This window comes from Anopheles moucheti, chromosome 2 (assembly GCF_943734755.1).
Source record: "Anopheles moucheti chromosome 2, idAnoMoucSN_F20_07, whole genome shotgun sequence".
In the NCBI taxonomy this organism is placed as follows: Eukaryota; Metazoa; Arthropoda; class Insecta; order Diptera; family Culicidae; genus Anopheles; species Anopheles moucheti.
In genome coordinates, this window is record NC_069140.1 from 73,291,291 (window position 1) to 73,309,265 (window position 17,975).

The 17,975-nt window shown below is 43.0% G+C and overlaps 2 protein-coding genes across 3 annotated transcripts in view; one reads left to right on the top strand and one right to left on the bottom strand.

Moving 5' to 3' along the window:
- Window positions 1–5,837: 5,837 nt before the first annotated feature.
- On the top strand, window positions 5,838–14,140 carry LOC128297091 (periodic tryptophan protein 2 homolog). 2 transcript variants are annotated; one of them, XM_053032654.1, is made up of 9 exons: window positions 5,838–5,974; window positions 6,034–6,146; window positions 6,214–8,016; window positions 8,089–8,236; window positions 8,942–9,341; window positions 9,417–9,633; window positions 9,720–10,188; window positions 10,736–10,766; window positions 13,828–14,140. In XM_053032654.1, the coding sequence occupies exons 1-7, from the start codon at window positions 5,957–5,959 to the stop codon at window positions 9,994–9,996; spliced, it is 2,976 nt and encodes a 991-aa protein (XP_052888614.1). In that variant the 5' UTR covers window positions 5,838–5,956; the 3' UTR covers window positions 9,997–10,188; window positions 10,736–10,766; window positions 13,828–14,140. The 2 variants fall into 2 exon arrangements, with proteins under 2 accessions (XP_052888614.1, XP_052888615.1); XM_053032655.1 differs by lacking the exon at window positions 13,828–14,140 and having other exon boundaries at window positions 10,736–10,996.
- LOC128297092 (glycine receptor subunit alpha-4) overlaps window positions 14,072–17,975 on the bottom strand; it is a 36,053-nt gene continuing 32,149 nt past the window's right edge. Inside the window, exons 5-7 of the mRNA XM_053032657.1 lie at window positions 14,938–15,234; window positions 14,617–14,846; window positions 14,072–14,538 (exon numbers count right to left, since the gene is read on the bottom strand). Coding sequence (XP_052888617.1) covers window positions 14,074–14,538; window positions 14,617–14,846; window positions 14,938–15,234 — 992 coding nt within the window. The 3' untranslated portion in view covers window positions 14,072–14,073. The remainder of the gene's footprint in view (window positions 14,539–14,616; window positions 14,847–14,937; window positions 15,235–17,975) is intronic.

Below are 17,975 nucleotides of genomic sequence, written 5' to 3' on the forward strand. Positions count from 1 at the left end.
AAAGCGCTAGGGTCGATAATAATCCCCATAAAAGAAAATTCACATGGAAATGGAAGTCAAACATTAGAGTTTGCTCTTCTAAAAATGTGTAAAATTGCAAAACGATATAAAAGAAACAAAATAGCTATGTCTAATGAAGACATCTTATTCAAATATTATTCCCATGAAACCGTAAAGGAAATTGCCAACAAATACATTTCAGGTTGCAACATCATTCTGTACATTCCAACTAGATGGATAACAGAAAGGGAAGAAAGGCTGAGAATAATCAACGATTATCATATGACCACTTCGGGAGGACATATAGGCCAATACAGACTATATTTGAAATTAAGAGAAAAATACAGATGGAAAAATATGAAAGAAGACATAAAAAAGTTTGTGAGAAATTGTCAAGCATGCATAGTTAATAAGACAAATAGGCATACGAAAGAGGAAACAGTTGTGACGACAACTCCCTCGAAACCATTTAGCGTAATTTCAATAGACACAGTAGGACCATTACCCAAAACCGACAATAATAATCGTTACGCAGTAACAATTCAATGCGAACTCACTAAATATGTAGTAATAATACCGATTATTAACAAGGAAGCAAATACAATAGCAAGGGCTTTAGTCGAAAATTTTATTCTTACTTTCGGAAACATCTTAGAAATGAAATCAGATCAAGGATTAGAATACAATAACGAAATTCTTAGCAAAATCGCTGAAATTTTAGAATTAAAACAAACCTTTGCTACAGCATACCACCCACAAACAATAGGATCTTTGGAAAGAAATCATAGATGTCTCAACGAATATTTAAGATCATTTTCCAACGACCACCATGATGATTGGGATAATTGGACAAAATTTTATGAATTCGTTTACAACACCACAACCCATACAGACACCAACTATACTCCATTTGAATTAGTTTTTGGCAGAACAGCTCATTTACCCCAAGAAATATACAAACAAAAAGTAGATCCAATTTATAATATCGAACAATACTATAATGAAATGAAATTCAAGCTTCAAAAATCACACGAAATAGCCAGAGGAAATCTTATAGCTGCAAAAGAAAAAAGAAAAGTTGCATTCAATGAAAAATTAAACCCCATGCACATTAAGATAGGTGATAAAGTATACCTATCAAATGAAAACAGAAAAAAATTAGATCCATTATACATAGGACCATTCATAGTAACAAAAATTGAGAATACTAATTGCACCATTAGAAATAGTACCACACAAAAGGAAACAACAGTACATAAAAACAGGTTAATTAAATATACAGGAGAATAACTTCAATCATTATCATTCATTACGTTATTCTACTAAAAGGGGGGAGGTGTAGCATATCTGCTATACAGTCTTAAAAACATTCACCCCATGTCTTATGTTGAAATTCACCCCATGCTCCTCTTTCAAGATATTAGAACCAGAACTGCAATAAACAATTAACGCAAATAGCATAAACCTCAGGCGCAATTAAATCAAACATTAATCGCTCACAAGTTACAGGTACTCATTCAATGCACACAAGTTGGAGGTACAAACCCAATAGGCAAAACATAAAAAACATACACCATAGAAGCGTCGACCGCGCAAAGAGCTTACGCAAACTCAATCCATACCCGATCAATACGCAGCGTCAAAAAAACCCATCGCGACCTCATTGCAAGACAGTACAGGTGCGCTTCACGCCAGAGTTGCAACCTTTGCAATATAGCAATAGACCCTATTGCTTGACTTGGTTCAAGTTAACAACAGGAAACGACCTGTCCATACATAGCTTATATGAAACAGAACTAAGCCGCCAAATAAATAAGAACTAGAACTCAAGAAAACAATTAAACCAACCAATCAAAATTCAGACAAACAAAAGCATCAAATTTCAACTAGTTCGATATCTAGGTTAATGGAAAATTCCATCAAATTTGTACTCACGATGTTTACCCGTAATTATGTTATAAAATAAAGATTGACAATTGACTAGGCAGTCACTCGGAGTCACTCGCTGCTACGTGCACACGCTGTTACTGTCGTAGTTGATCGTTATGCTCAACGAAAGAAGTCTAGTGTTTTATTGGGGACTCTGTCCCAATCCGTACTGAAAGAATGTAGACCTATACATGGTGTGTTGTCCCGTGGTGATCACGTATGACCGTGTTGTATCTATGGGACAAGCAGTTATATTACAGCATGCTCTCCTGGTATCAGAGCTTGACAAACTGGTCATTTTTGGCGCGTTTTCTGACTCGATTGACACGGAAAAAGCATCCTCCTGCATTGCATGCTCTCCTGGTATCAGAGCTTGAAAACTGGTCATTTTTGGCGCGTTTTCTGACTCGATTGACACGGAAAAAGCATCCTCCTGCATTGCATGCTCTCCTGGTATCAGAGCTAGAAAAACTGGCCATTTTTGGCGCGTTTTCTTACTCGATTGACACGGAAAAAGCATCCTCCTGCATTGCATGCTCTCCTGGTATCAGAGCTTGAAAAACTGGTCATTTGGAGCGCGTTTTCTGACTCGATTGACACGGAAATAGCATCCTCCTGCTTTGCATGCTCTCCTGGTATCAGAGCTTGAAAAACTGGTCATTTGGAGCGCGTTTTCTGACTCGATTGACACGGAAAAAGCATCCTTTTGCATTGCATGCTCTCCTGGTATCAGAGCTTGAAAAACTGGTAATTTTTGGCGCGTTTTCTGACTCGATTGACACGGAAAAAGCATCCTCCTGCATTGCATGCTCTCCTGGTATCAGAGCTTGACAAACTGGTCATTTTTGGCGCGTTTTCTGACTCGATTGACACGGAAAAAGCATCCTTTTGCATTGCATGCTCTCCTGGTATCAGAGCTTGAAAAACTGGTAATTTTTGGCGCGTTTTCTGACTCGATTGACACGGAAAAAGCATCCTCCTGCATTGCATGCTCTCCTGGTATCAGAGCTTGAAAAACTGGTCATTTGGAGCGCGTTTTCTGACTCGATTGACACGGAAATAGCATCCTCCTGCATTGCATGCTCTCCTGGTATCAGAGCTTGAAAAACTGGTCATTTGGAGCGCGTTTTCTGACTCGATTGACACGGAAAAAGCATCCTTTTGCATTGCATGCTCTCCTGGTATCAGAGCTTGAAAAACTGGTAATTTTTGGCGCGTTTTCTGACTCGATTGACACGGAAAAAGCATCCTCCTGCATTGCATGCTCTCCTGGTATCAGAGCTTGACAAACTGGTCATTTTTGGCGCGTTTTCTGACTCGATTGACACGGAAAAAGCATCCTTTTGCATTGCATGCTCTCCTGGTATCAGAGCTTGAAAAACTGGTAATTTTTGGCGCGTTTTCTGACTCGATTGACACGGAAAAAGCATCCTCCTGCTTTGCATGCTCTCCTGGTATCAGAGCTTGAAAAACTGGTCATTTTTGGCGCGTTTTCTGACTCGATTGACACGGAAAAAGCATCCTTTTGCATTGCATGCTCTCCTGGTATCATAGCTTGACAAACTGGTCATTTTTGGCGCGTTTTCTGACTCGATTGACACGGAAAAAGCATCCTCCTGCATTGCATGCTCTCCTGGTATCAGAGCTTGACAAACTGGTCATTTTTGGCGCGTTTTCTGACTCGATTGACACGGAAAAAGCATCCTTTTGCATTGCATGCTCTCCTGGTATCAGAGCTTGAAAAACTGGTCATTTTTGGCGCGTTTTCTGACTCGATTGACACGGAAAAAGCATCCTCCTGCTTTGCATGCTCTCCTGGTATCAGAGCTAGAAAAACTGGTCATTTTTGGCGCGTTTTCTGACTCGATTGACACGGAAAAAGCATCCTCCTGCTTTGCATGCTCTCCTGGTATCAGAGCTAGAAAAACTGGTCATTTTTGGCGCGTTTTCTGACTCGATTGACACGGAAAAAGCATCCTTTTGCATTGCATGCTCTCCTGGTATCGGAGCTTGAAAAACTGGTCATTTTTGGCGCGTTTTCTGACTCGATTGACACGGAAAAAGCATCCTCCTGCATTGCATGCTCTCCTGGTATCAGAGCTTGACAAACTGGTCATTTTTGGCGTGTTTTCTGACTCGATTGACACGGAAAAAGCATCCTTTTGCATTGCATGCTCTCCTGGTATCAGAGCTTGAAAAACTGGTCATTTTTGGCGCGTTTTCTGACTCGATTGACACGGAAAAAGCATCCTCCTGCTTTGCATGCTCTCCTGGTATCAGAGCTAGAAAAACTGGTCATTTTTGGCGCGTTTTCTGACTCGATTGACACGGAAAAAGTATCCTTTTGCATTGCATGCTCTCCTGGTATCATAGCTTGACAAACTGGTCATTTTTGGCGCGTTTTCTGACTCGATTGACACGGAAAAAGCATCCTTTTGCATTGCATGCTCTCCTGGTATCAGAGCTTGAAAAACTGATCATTTTTAGCGCGTTTTCTGACTCGATTGACACGGAAAAAGCATCCTCCTGCAATGCATGCTCTCCTGGTATCAGAGCTTGAAAACTGGTCATTTTTGGCGCGTTTTCTGACTCGATTGACACGGAAAAAGCATTCTCCTGCATTGCATGCTCTTCTGGTTTCAGAGCTTGAAAAACTGGTCATTTTTGGCGCGTTTTCTGACTCGAATGACACGGAAAAAGCATCCTCCTGCATTGCATGCTCTCCTGGTATGAGAGTTTGAAAAATTGGTCATTTTGAGCGCGTTTTCTGACTCGATTGACACGGAAAAAGCATCCTCCTGCATTGCATGCTCTCCTGGTATCAGAGCTTGAAAACTGGTCATTTTTGGCGCGTTTTCTGACTCGATTGACACGGGAAAAGCATCCTCCTGCATTGCATGCTCTCCTGGTATCAGAGCTTGAAAACTGGTCATTTTTCTTACTCGATTGACAAGGAAAAAGCATCCTCCTGCAATGCATGCTCTCCTGGTATCAGAGCTTGAAAAACTGGTCATTTTTAGCGCATTTTCTGACTCGATTGACACGGAAAAAGCATCCTCCTGCATTGCATGCTCTCCTGGTATCAGAGCTTGAAAAACTGGTCATTTTTAGCGCATTTTCTGACTCGATTGACACGGAAAAAGCATCCTCCTGCATTGCATGCTCTTCTGGTATCAGAACTTGACAAACTTTTTTGTTAATTTTATATGCTGACAAATTGATGTCATTTCAATGTCATTTAAAAAATTCTAAATAAACTTTTAAAGATCTGTTTTTTTCATGATTATATAGAATACTAATGCCCGCATTTGTGTTTCAAGTTTGTAATTTTAATTTCCAATCCAAAAAAAATTATTTAAGATTAAAGACGATAACTTTGCGTTCCTCGTACAAAATGTATGGGATACCCGGGTACGCCGGTCGTAGAGATGAGGGGTATAAAAAGAAATTTGTGAAAATTTTTTTTTCAGTTATCCAAATGCCACATATTGGATATTTTCTGAAAGAGGACTAAATTTCCTAGAGATACAGTAAAAGAAATCAGGTAGCTATCATATTTCAATAAAAAGTTATTCAAGTTTGAAAACGAAAATCATACCCGGGTATCGAAAATCCCGGGGAAAATCATACACGGGTCGTAGAGTTGACGGAGAGGGCCTATGTTTTTCGGTACGTAAATAAAAAGTCTAGCACACACATCTGTTAACTCTCAAGAATGCTGATAATAAATACATGTAGTTTTGAACGTTAAAGATGTGATACAATTTATTCGAAAGAATTACTGCTGACGAGGTTGGCTGCAAGTCCGTCATGACCAACCATTGTGCGGTAGGAACACGGTGGAAAATGAAACGCTCGTATGTTCGTTGTCAACAAAGAGCTGTCAAAATAACACAAGCACAAACACCAACTCGCCGCACATGGTCCAACGAAAGCATGGTTTCACAGCAACAGAACGGCAGTGAGAATAGAATTTGAGTGATTAAATGTGTAGTCCTTTGCCAAGTTTGAAGATTTATCGTTCACAATGAAGTTCGCTTATAAGGTAAGCATACAGTGGTGGTGCATGAGCTAGAATTTCAACAAGAGGAATCTTTGTTACAGTTTAACAACCTGCTCGGAGCGGTGTTTCGGCGAGGCAACCTGTTGTTTACACCCGATGGCTACTCGGTGATAAGCCCGGTTGGAAATCGCATAACCATCTTCGACTTAAAGAAGTGAGTAGATAAATAGAATGAAAATATTGGCAACAAATTTCTAACACATCATTGTTTTCTTTTACAGTAACAAATCTAACTCGCTCTGCATCGAAAGCCAATACAATTACACCGCAATCGATCTGTCCCCCAACGGGTGTCTCCTGGTGGTAGTTAATGAGATCGGTGAAGCGCAGATGATAAGCATGATCTCGCAGACGACCATCCACCGATATAAGTTCCGTGGTGAGGTAAAGCATTTGCGCTTCAGTCCAGACGGTCGTTTTTTTGCCGCTTGCGTAAATACAGCAGTGCTGGTGTTTGTGACACCGGGCGAATCTTCCGGATCGTACGGTTCGTTCGTGGTACACCGTGCGTTCGAGGTTGGTTTCGATGAGACGGTTTATCTAAATTGGGCACCGAATTCACGGGTGCTTGCCATTGGCTCGCGGGACAACACGGTCCGGTTGCAGAACGTAACCTGGCTGCAAACGTTCCGTGCGTTTGTGCTCGGTGGCCATCGTGAAGCGATCGTGGGATGCTTCTTCGAGGAGAAAACACTCGACGTAAACACTATCAGCAAGGAGGGTCTGTTGATGCTGTGGGAGTGCGGAATGGGGCTGGAAGATTTGGATAAAACGCGCGAAGAATTAGCGGGCGAGACGGACGAGTCAACCGGTAAGAAGAAGCGCGTCATCGGCAACGACAGTGACGACGAGGAGGTGCCGGACACATTTACCAATGACAAGGATCTGGAAGGTGAGGACGTTGGTGATCAGCTAGAGCGACTTAAGGATGCGGCATCGTCAAAAGGAGGTGAAGAGCGAGATGAACAGGGAAAGTTGATTGCGCAAGCGAAGCTGCACCCGTTCTATTACAAACGACTTGCACGTCACTATCTCGCAGATTTACCACGTGCGGAGAACCGAAATGCGTACGTTACTGCGGCTACGTACCATCAAAAGTTGCGCATTCTTGTGGTAGCGTTTTCGACCGGATCGTTCTACCTGTACGAACTGCCGGACGTGAATCTTATTCACTCGCTGAGCATATCCGACGCGAGCATTGGTTCGGTGGCGTTCAATGACACGGGCGATTGGTTAGCGTTGGGTGTGTCCTCACTTGGACAGCTGCTCGTGTGGGAATGGCAGAGCGAGCAGTACATTATGAAGCAGCAAGAACACTCGCAGGGTATGAATTGTTTAGCATACGCACCGGATGGCCATCAGTTGGTCACCGGGGGCCAGGATGGCAAGGTAAAACTGTGGAACGTGGTGAGCGGATTCTGTGTCGTCACATTCTCCGAACACACGGCCGCAGTGCTTGCGGTGGAATTTAGCCGTAACAAAAAGTTCCTCGTAAGCGCATCACTAGACGGCACGGTACGGGCGTACGATGTGATCCGGTACCGTAACTTTCGCACCTTCACATCACCGGAACCGGTGCAGTTTGCATCGGTGGCGATCGATTCTTCCGGTGAGCTGGTGGCTGCTGGAGGCCAAGACGTGTTCGAGATATATCTGTGGTCGATGAAGTTGGGACGGCTGCTGGAGGTGCTGAGTGGCCACGAAGGGCCAGTCGTATCGTTAGCCTTCTCACCGCTCGCAGCCTCGTCAGCGATGGTGTCCGGTTCGTGGGACCAAACGCTAAGCATTTGGAATTGTCTGGAGTCGTCCGGAGCGCACGAAACGGTACAGGTGGGATCGGACGTGGTGTGTGTGGCCTTCAAGCCGGACGGTGAGGAAGTGGCCATATCCACACTTAACGGTAACATTACCGTGTTCTACGTGAAGACGGCCGCACAGCTCGCATCCATCGAAGGCAGAAAGGACATGGAGGGTAGCATCTCCAAGTCGGATATAGTTACGGCCAAAAAGAACCTAATGGGCAGGTGAGTTCTGTCGTTACGGAAGGTGCTATTTTAGAAAAAAAAACATTTTAATTGTTCGTTTTGCTCATTTAGGGCTTTCACGTCGATTTGCTACTCGGCGGATGGAGAATGTTTGCTGGCGGGTGGTAAATCTAAGTACGTCTGCATCTATAACGTGAAGGAGGCAATCCTGTTGAAAAAGTTTCAAATCACGCAAAACCGCAGCTTGGACGGCATGGATGTAAGTTTGGTTTCGAGTGAAATCGAGGATAATTGTATTGGACCTTGTGGGGATGGGAAAACTAGGAAAAGGATAGAATCGAGCGGGTCCTTTTAAAAATCGGAACTACCATGTACATTCCTGTCGTTCCGATCGTGTAGTTATGTTTTCTGCGAATAGGAACGGCTTCAATGGACACCCAATACTCTGCAATACCAAAGCTGTAGGGGCAGAATAATGTTTTACCCATTAATCCCCAGAATGGGGTAATACGCCATTGCAAAATTGAATAACTTTCAAATGAATTGTCCAATTAGTAATAATATTTTCAATTGTAAAAAAAATATCTATTTAATTTTCCATTTCTATTCTGTTTCTGCTTCAATTCTCTGTCGTTTCCTTGTTATTTGAGTTCAAAGAAGGCTTTATTTATTCTAAAAATGTTATAAAAAAACTAATTTAATTGACTCTTGTGGTAAGTTATTATTTGGTGGACTTCATAAAGACCGCACCGTAGGAACTGCAAACAAAAAGAAATTTTACCCTTAGTCGCAGACAAATTTCCCGCCATCGTACGTAGGATTATGTGATTATGTTGAAGTATGAGAGTATGAGGTTTTCGCGTAAAAAAATATTAAACATCAGACCATGTAGATTTATCATAACCAGCCTAACAACATTACTAATCACTGCAATTAATGTTAATGTATTTTCTTCATTTCGCAGGAATACATAAACCGACGCAAACTGACCGAGTTTGGCAATATGGCACTAATCGAGGAGCGTGAAGCGCTGGAAGGTGGTAGTGTGGCGCTAAAATTACCGGGCGTAACGAAAGGTGATCTAGCCGCGAGAAATGTGCTGCCGGAGGTGAAGGTGGATTGCGTTCGGTTCTCACCCTCCGGCCAATCCTGGTCAGCCGTTTCGACGGAGGGTCTGCTCGTGTACGCACTGCACAAGGGCATTGTGTTCGATCCGTACCAACTCTCGACGGAGGTGACACCGCGGGCAACGCGCAATCTCCTGCACAAAGAACATAACTACGGCGGTGCACTGCTGATGGCGTTGAAGCTGAACGAAACCCCACTCATACAGGAGGTGCTGGAAAGTGTACCTTACCGTGATAGTAAGTTTAGTGGCGCAAAAAGAACGAAAAAGGAAACACCTAAATAATTACATTATTTATTTTAAATGTTCACAGTCGAGCTAGTGATTGGTTCGCTGCCGGATGAATATGCGCTTCGTACGTTGCAGTTTGTGGCGAAGAATGTGGGCACCAGCCAACATATCGAATTCTACCTACGGTGGTCAAATGTACTGCTCACAAGGCTGGGCCAAGTCGATACACTGCTAGATGCGCAAACGCTGGTGACGTTGCATCAAAATCTAAACCGCAAATATGAACAGCTGAACAAAATGTAAGTAAGCTACCACCTGATCTTTCCTCTACACTCTACAAGAAAAAGATCACATCCGATTGATCGTGTGTTTGGTTTGTTTGCAGGTGCGATTTCAACAAGTACACGCTACAGGTACTGAAAACGCTTTCCAACGCGAACACTTCATCGAAAAAGGCACCCAAAAACGGGGACCAAAACGGGAAGCAAGACGATAGTGAGGAGGATGAGGATACGGTGGCCGATGGACGCAATGGTGACGCGTCATCCGACGATGAGGATGAAAATGAATGGATGTTGATAAAGCAGAGGGCCGGGTTGGCCAAATCAAAGGCTACAGGTTCCGACGAAGAAAGCGACGAATCAATGGACGATGAGAATTGATTCTCATGCTAATTTAACGGTTAAACATCGACGAGTACCGGGTTAACGAGAAGAAACGCACGTGGTGCAGAGTATGCGAGAATAAAATAAGCTAAACAGCATGTACAAATATTAACATGTTTGCGTTCCCAGTTCATGGAAGCAAAAAATCCGATGGCTGTGTGCGGAAAAAAATATCGCTTGTGTGAAAAGGTAAATATCGTTCCTTTTTCTTTCCTTTCGTCCCAGTATCAAAATCGTTAGCTAATCGTATCGAACTTTTTCTTTATACGTTTGTTTTAAGTTTCTTACTGCTAAACTAGTATTTTCTTCCCCGCTTTTTCTCTCTTACACACGCACTCATTCTTTCCCAGCTCTAGGTAACTTACATCACTATTCCGAACGTTATAAAACATCTCTGGATGTAAAGGGTGACAACAAAAAAAAACATAACAACTGTGGCTTTTAACAAGGGTTAGTCTTTCAAGCGTGTCTGTATCGCTGGGAAACAAAAACAAGGAAACAGGAAGTGGAAAGGAAACATGTTTCGTGAGGAGGCATAGTTCTTCTCTACTGTTCTCTGTGTGTGTGTGTGTTTTTTTTTACTTCTGTTTACTACTCTATCGGTTGCACTGTAGCGTTATTTGATTTTGTTGTTGAAGCTCAGTTTTGTATCGTTACTTAAATGACACTATTTACATTATACTGCACCATGCATCGAATTACTACTGTTTTCTTTTCTTCCTTTTGTGTTTTTTAGGCGTCATGTTGCCGCATCAATCGTAAGCCGGGTATGTATGAGTTATGTTTGTTAGATGATTCTCCTCTTCGTTGTGCTAGCGTAGCTCGTGCGCGTGTTTGGTTGGTGTGTATTTATGATTTAATTGCTGTTTGCTTTTCGGTTTATTGATTTACTATGTTTTGTAGTTTACCTTTGGAAATGCACTATGGTAATTATTTGTTTACTATTATATTCCCTTCCTTAACTACCTGCACCGCCCTTATACAATCTGATTTCTGCTTGCTGTGGTCTAAGCTGTTGTTGTGTTTGTTTGTGTTGCTTGCTGGTGTGTTGTATTGTTTCCGTTTTAAATTTTCTTTCTAGCTAATAGTTATCACAATGATTTGCGATTCAATTTTGTGTACAAGTGTTCGCAGCAGGCAAGCGGAATACACCCTCTTCGCAAATTACCGTCCACTCGCGAAACGGGTTGCGCCTTATTGTATAGTTTTACTTCGAAAAAGGCATTACTTCTTGTTCTGCTTTAGTTTGCTACTTTTAGTGTGTATTAGTACCGTCGCTTAGTACGTGGCGTTTTACTGGAGTTTTGTGAGTTTCTTTACACTGCTACAAACAAATAGGCGACACTACATGACGACACAGCGATGTGAAATGGTTCACAAGTTATAAGCTTCCCTTGAAGTTCTGTCGAGTACAAAGCAGAAAATAATTTTTATTACAGTTCTAAAAGGCAGTTGTAATAAGGAACAATCAGGGAAGAAGCTGGTGCTCTGCATATGGTGACCATAACCAGCTTCATAAAGACGAAGTAAATGATTGAATTCTTTAAAAAATAATACAACTAACACGAGAAGGTCTTGAAAAGCTACGATATCTGAGCGTAATTATCTTATGTTATTAGAAATTTAGCTCCATGACTACCCTACGGTACTGACTTTCAGACTTACAATACCAGAACTTAAACAAGACTAAATCGTTGGATGTAAATATGGACAGCCCTGCCAGTATTACGGTAGCGTGGTTAAAAGTAGAGAACGTTGAACGTTGCCAATATTGTGGTAGTCCAATGTCAATTAGTCGCCGCACCACAACCAGTATATTCCACTCAAAGGTGAAATCTGTGCTGCTATACGGTAGCGAAACGTGGAGTGTGTATCTAGCGGAGAACGGCTGCAGTTATTGCCAACAGATGCCTGCGACAAACAAGCTTTAGACTTAGCGTTAGACTGCAGAGGCAAATCGAGAGGTACATGGCGACGCAGAGGTACATGGATGAAGAAATTAAAGAATCCGATGACAATCAGACCTGGTCGCAAGTCAGGGTGATATATGGAAATCGCCCAGGATGGAAATCCGCGGAAACGGAAATGTCGGTCTTCTGCACCAGAATAGACCAGGTGCTTACGAACGATAAGTAAGTAAGTAAGTGCTCACTTTTAATCTAACGCGAAATTTTTGAAATATCAGTCATGCGATATTCAACACCTCTCTGTGGAAATCTTCAACCTAAATGTGTGGCGCCTTCTGTAACAATTCTTTGCTAATCATCGGCTACATTTGTGGACATCAGCACATCAGCTCATGATAAAACTGATAATTGAGTTTCGGAACGCCATGTTAAAATAGAAATAGGCGTGTTCTTTTGATTTGCGAATTCTTGAAGGTTCCCAACAAAAGACTTCAATGCTTCGTATGAGGCTTACCAAATTACATCGAGGTGGTTGGACTGAAGACGCTACCTTATCATTGGAATCTTCCGTGTGGCGAAGAAGTAATAGAAGAATCATTTAAATGTGCATTGATATTCGGGTATTCTGACAGTTTCCAACTTGATCTTCAACTTGAATCAATGGGACAGCAAGACGATCATGCAGATTTAGGAACACTATCTTGTTCAACACCACTCAACACCATAATCAAGCATGCAATTGTTGCATACCAGTGTATCTCTCTTCATTCGTATGCATTTGAGACGTTTCCATAGTTTCGATCAGTTCAGCACAGGATAAAAAGACACCCACAACACTCAACAACAGCCAAACGCCACGCATTAAGTGCAGGAACCAATAACGTGCACAGATAACAGTTGTCCTTTTTGGTGTTCATCGCTTGTTGCATCGCTCTCGTTACCTTTATGGCACCCTCGATAAAAAGATGGCGAACCTACGGCTCGACAAACATAATAGTGGAATAAAGTTTTCCTTTTTATGAAAGGCACAGCGTTTTGATGCGTTAGTTGATCGTATTGTTGTAATCCGTTTTCTTCTGTTTTCATTCTACACACCGCCAATCCCATTACCGACGCAACGCAACGAATTGTTTCCTGTGTGTTGTTAAGTTCTTTTCTTTAACTCTGTGTTTGTCCTGCTTCACGCCTTTAACACTATACGTACTTAAATATATAAGGTACTTATTGCTTTCACAGCTGCTGTTTAAATTCTACTGCCCTTTTTTTACTGTTGTACGTCGCAACGATACAACTACTCTACACCTACGGTTTGGGATGCAGCTTGCGTAGCTGCGGGCGCGCGGGCGATGCCATTTTGTTTAGCGTAACGGTACCTTTTCCAAAATGTACAATCCAAGCAATCATGCTTTCGTACCGCCATTTTGTGCCGCGGTGTGCGTCTGCGTGGGTGCGTTTGTGTTGCTTCAACTTCACTGCTACTAATGCACGTATTATGATATTGTCCTTGGGCCAGCGGTTGCTGTGATCGCCTGCGAGCTTGGTGATAGAGCGCCTAGGGCGGTCTAGTAGCTAAAGTGGTCGTAAATAACGTTTTCTCTTTTGGTTGACGTTCCACTTCAATCGTGGTGTTTTCCATTTCTAAAACCATTCGAAAGTATTCGTCGCTTGCAGACAGTTTGAAAGGTAAACTACTCCTAAACGAGCGCTGTTACAGCAAATAACATCCTTGTCTCCTCTTGTCGTTGTAGTTTTTTATATGTATATATATAATAAAGCTTTCCATTTGTTTTACCTACATCTTCCTACCTAGTCTTTGCAGTGTTCACTGCTTCACTTTGCTTTTGCATTTGCTTACCTATCCGTGTAAGAGATTGTGGAAACCGGTGTAGTAATGTGGTTTGTTTTGTGCAGTTTTGTTTAGAATGTATGCCAGAGAAGCGGGCTCCGTGTGCTGCTTGAGTATTTCATCAAATTCATTCGCGCGGAAAACCCTGCAAAACGTTGACCCGTCCCTAACGGCGTTCCAGTTGTGCATGGTTCCCCTACATTTATATATAACATCATGGACCTGCTTTGAGCGTAGTAGTACTAGTTTGTGTTTTGTCACGAAAGCGTCACTGACAGCAGCATTTTGGGAGTCTTGAAGGCACCGCAAGCCACTCCCACATTACGAGGTTTTAAAAATCAAGATCGGCCAATAAAGCACGACGAAGACGAGAAACAGACCGGGAAAGATGACGCGCGACATCTTGTCGATCTCGCGCCACATAATCTTCTCGATGCCGGTGTCCGTGTCGGTCCAGGCGACGGACAGGATGCTTTGACGGCGTGTCGGTTGTTTGGTTGGTGGTAGCGGTGGCTGTGGTCCACCGTTCCCCTGCAGTGACACCTGGCCCGGTGTTGTTGGCGTTTGGGTCGGTTTCCGGGGACGCACGTTCACCGTACCGCCCTCCCAGTTGGCAACAGTACCCACACACTGGCCCTTCTCCATCGCACTGATGCGCATCGGCAGCACCTTCGGCACCTTGTTCACCTGATACTGGTACTGCACGTCCAGCACCTTCACGACGACAAACTCTCCGAGGGCCGAAAACACGAACAGCATGCAACCGGCCATCCACAGATCGAGTGCCTTGAACGCAAGATGATTCCAAATAAGCATGGATTAAACATTATGTTGGGATTTTAATTTTTTGTCTCAGTATCTCACCTTCACGTAGGCAACCGGCGGAATATCGGCTCTCATCCCGGTGAACATTGTCACGAGCGTCAGCATGCAGGTGACGAGCAGCGTTACCCGACCCGGTATCGCATCCAGACCAAGCCAGAAGCTAAACCAGGACAGCATTACCACTAGTGAGGACGGTGCAAACGTCTGTATCAGATGGTGACCAATCTGACGCTCGAACCGAAAGTATACTGCCAGACGGGAAAAGTTTCCTAAAGGAAATAAGAGAGAGAGAGATTAGAGCACTTTCCACGAACACGAACAGGGCGCCCTGAAGCGGTCATTTTATCTCTCAATGCATACCATACTTTTCCGGCATGTAACCGTCCGTCTCTTCGAGCTGTAACGGTTGCCCGAGATTGTACTGGAGCAGCTTCAACTCGGGATTGATCGTCACACCGTTGTCCGCCCACTTGAGCCTGATCTTTTGGTTGTGGTACGAGAAGCTTTCGATGTAGATCGGACAGATCTGTATATCCATCGGGTACAGCTGGAACTCCATCTGGCAGGCGATGATGGCATGCATCATGCAGGCGTACCGTACGGTGGAGTTTTTGTAGAGCGTCACCGACGAGAACTTGTGCGTGAGGGTTGCAATTTCTGGTTGCGAGAGGACAACGTATAGGGATTTTGTTTTGTTAGTGGGCAGGTGGAGACTATTGCTGTCGACAACTACAGATATCGTTTGCCGTCGTTTGTGGATGATGAAATGATTTCACAAGAGGTGGGAGAGATATAACAAAGAAAAAAAAAAGTCCTAAAACAAGAAAGACATTTACAAACTAAGGTAACTTAATCTTGAAGAGAAACGCAAGAGAGGAGACGCATTTGGAACTACTCTTGCAGTTGTTGGAGATCTCTGTGATTGATCGGTGTGAATCATAGTCTGCTAACTTTTTAAACGAGAATTAAAAAGGTAGTGCGCAGACACCGACAGATATCATCCAAACGCTTCAGAACCATTCCAAACCATCTCGATACGTGCATAACACATAAGAACGCAAACAAACAAACACCTATCGTAGCTAACCGTTCGTCTACAGCCGTAGGCACGCTAAAAAGGTAGCTGAAATAAAGAAAAAAAAAAAAGAATATCGACAAATCATCTTTGCAGCTCTGGCCAGCAGAAACAAGGATGCAAAACCTTCCCACCGTCAAACAAAACCTTTAACAAAGCAACTCATTAACCAGCACCAGCAGCAGCAGAGGACGACCTCCTCATCAACAGCAAAAAGCAGCAACGAAACAACACGATACACCGACGAACAGGTGGGCGCGTGCGCGTGTGGGGAATGTAGATGGACACTAATGCTTGTTTGTGGGATCGTGCACTATCTGCGCGCGTTTGGTACTACAAATGGTGTACTACATCGTATCGGAGAGACACGCTTCATCCTACCGTGAGACGTATATGAGTGTCGCTGTAGATGAGTGTACAGATACAGATGTGTGTGTGTGTGGTGTGATCCTTCGCGATCGAATGTGTGAGTTGTGAAAGTTGTGTATGTGTGTTTTATTTCCAGAGTTCCGATTCCTCGGTTCCGTGACGCCACCATCTTGTTTCTTCGGGTACACTCACCTTGCTGGCGCATGGCCGTCATGCAGCTGATCTTGCCACACAACACCCTATTCATACCTTCATTAATAAATGTTTGACCTGCGAATGAGGTATGTAGCTAACGTGAGCATTGCGATAAATCGTACGAACGACTGCTGATCGAGTAACCGTTGACCAGACTCTACATGTACTGGTCTTACTGGTAGGAGGAATGTTCTTTATGGGAGAATAGTTCTGCGTTGTTGCTGTTGCTAGTTTGCTGCTGCTAGTGGTGTAGTGTTGCATGTGTACCATTCGTTGTGTGTTCGTGGCATGTGTTTGAAAGTATACAACTGCTTTGTGTGCATGTTCAAACATTAACGGAACGGATAGTGCAACTAGAAGCTGCCGTTGTTGCCATGGTATTTCCTACAGCTCAATATGAGGTATGCTTTATCCACAGCCTCCTTAACTTCATGACTTACTGATTTGCTTATATTAGGATAAGCGAATAAAGCCATGCAATGCTGACTATATCATAGGTAAGAAACAAACAAATATGTACAATTGTTCTACAAATTTGACGTAGTCCATGACTGAGGATCTTTGAAGTATTCAGAAAATTAAATTGTTTAAGAAAGCGAAGAAATATGTGAAGTAGCTTTAGTTTTCCACTTTTAAAGGATCACTTCAATATCCTACATATCCTTAAATGTTGTCCACAGAATTAAAACCCCCAAATCGAATTGTACCACTACCTGACTACAACTTCTACTAAATTATGTCGAACATTCTGACTACAAGCCGAGTTAAACAAGATCATCAAGATAAAGATCTCACTTCTCAGAGGCAAGATTTCAATTCTCAGTAATGATTTGCTGTTATGGGACATTTTGATTTGTTTCAGATGCAACCGCAGATTTGAAGAGATCTCCGCTGGACATTTTTCGATAGACTATTAGAATTCATGCCCTAGAAGGAGCTGTGTAATGCAAACTTTCATAATTAGCCAAAGTGCCGGCATTTCCATCATGGACATCATCATTCTCTATCTTCATAAAACGGACTTAAGCTGACAAATTATCCTTCCAACACAAAATCAATTGAAAGCCTAACATCTGACTAGCGGGGGACATTGTCCAATGTTCATTTGTTAACAAACTATAATATTTACATTTCCTTGAAATAGTTCTGTTATTAGCACTTAAAATATGTATCTCACATTCTTAACTACAAGCTTCTTTAAAGGTTCCAATCGCAAATTCCATTTGATGTGTTTTGGTACCAATCGGCATCAAACGACGTTGCAAAACCGTCCATAGACGCTGAACAAAAACACAGAAAAAGTTTACCGTTGGCAAAAGGTTATCATAGACATTTCATCAGCTAATGCAAATTCTCTTGCATCAGACATCTAAGAGCCTGGAGCCCGGGAACCTTGAGCATGAACTTGCGCTGAACCAAGTTGGAGGCACTTTCTTTCCCGCATGCCGCACCTCGTCCTGCACACCATGTGGAATCCTTCGATAGGACATTAACCGGAAGTTTTCCCGATGTGTTACACGGCCATTAAAGCTGGGCAGACATTAAGCGATAAGGGATTCAACACAGACAGGCAAGCATACCGATTCCCCAAGGCTTTTGCACGGTGCAAGGTCGTTGGAAACCACCCTGTATAATGGTTTTTGATGCAGTTGCCGTGGGATTTCGGACAGGGATGATCCCACGATCGATGACTGTCGGCAAGTTTTTACAGCATGGTACAGGCCAAGGTTAACGGTGTGCGTGGATTGCTGCACGAAAA

Coding starts and splice junctions, on each gene's coding strand:
- LOC128297091 (XM_053032654.1), top strand. Junction 6,147..6,213: donor ACCATCTTCGACTTAAAGAA/GTGAGTAGATAA, acceptor TTTCTTTTACAG/TAACAAATCTAACTCGCTCT. Junction 8,017..8,088: donor AAAAAGAACCTAATGGGCAG/GTGAGTTCTGTC, acceptor TTGCTCATTTAG/GGCTTTCACGTCGATTTGCT.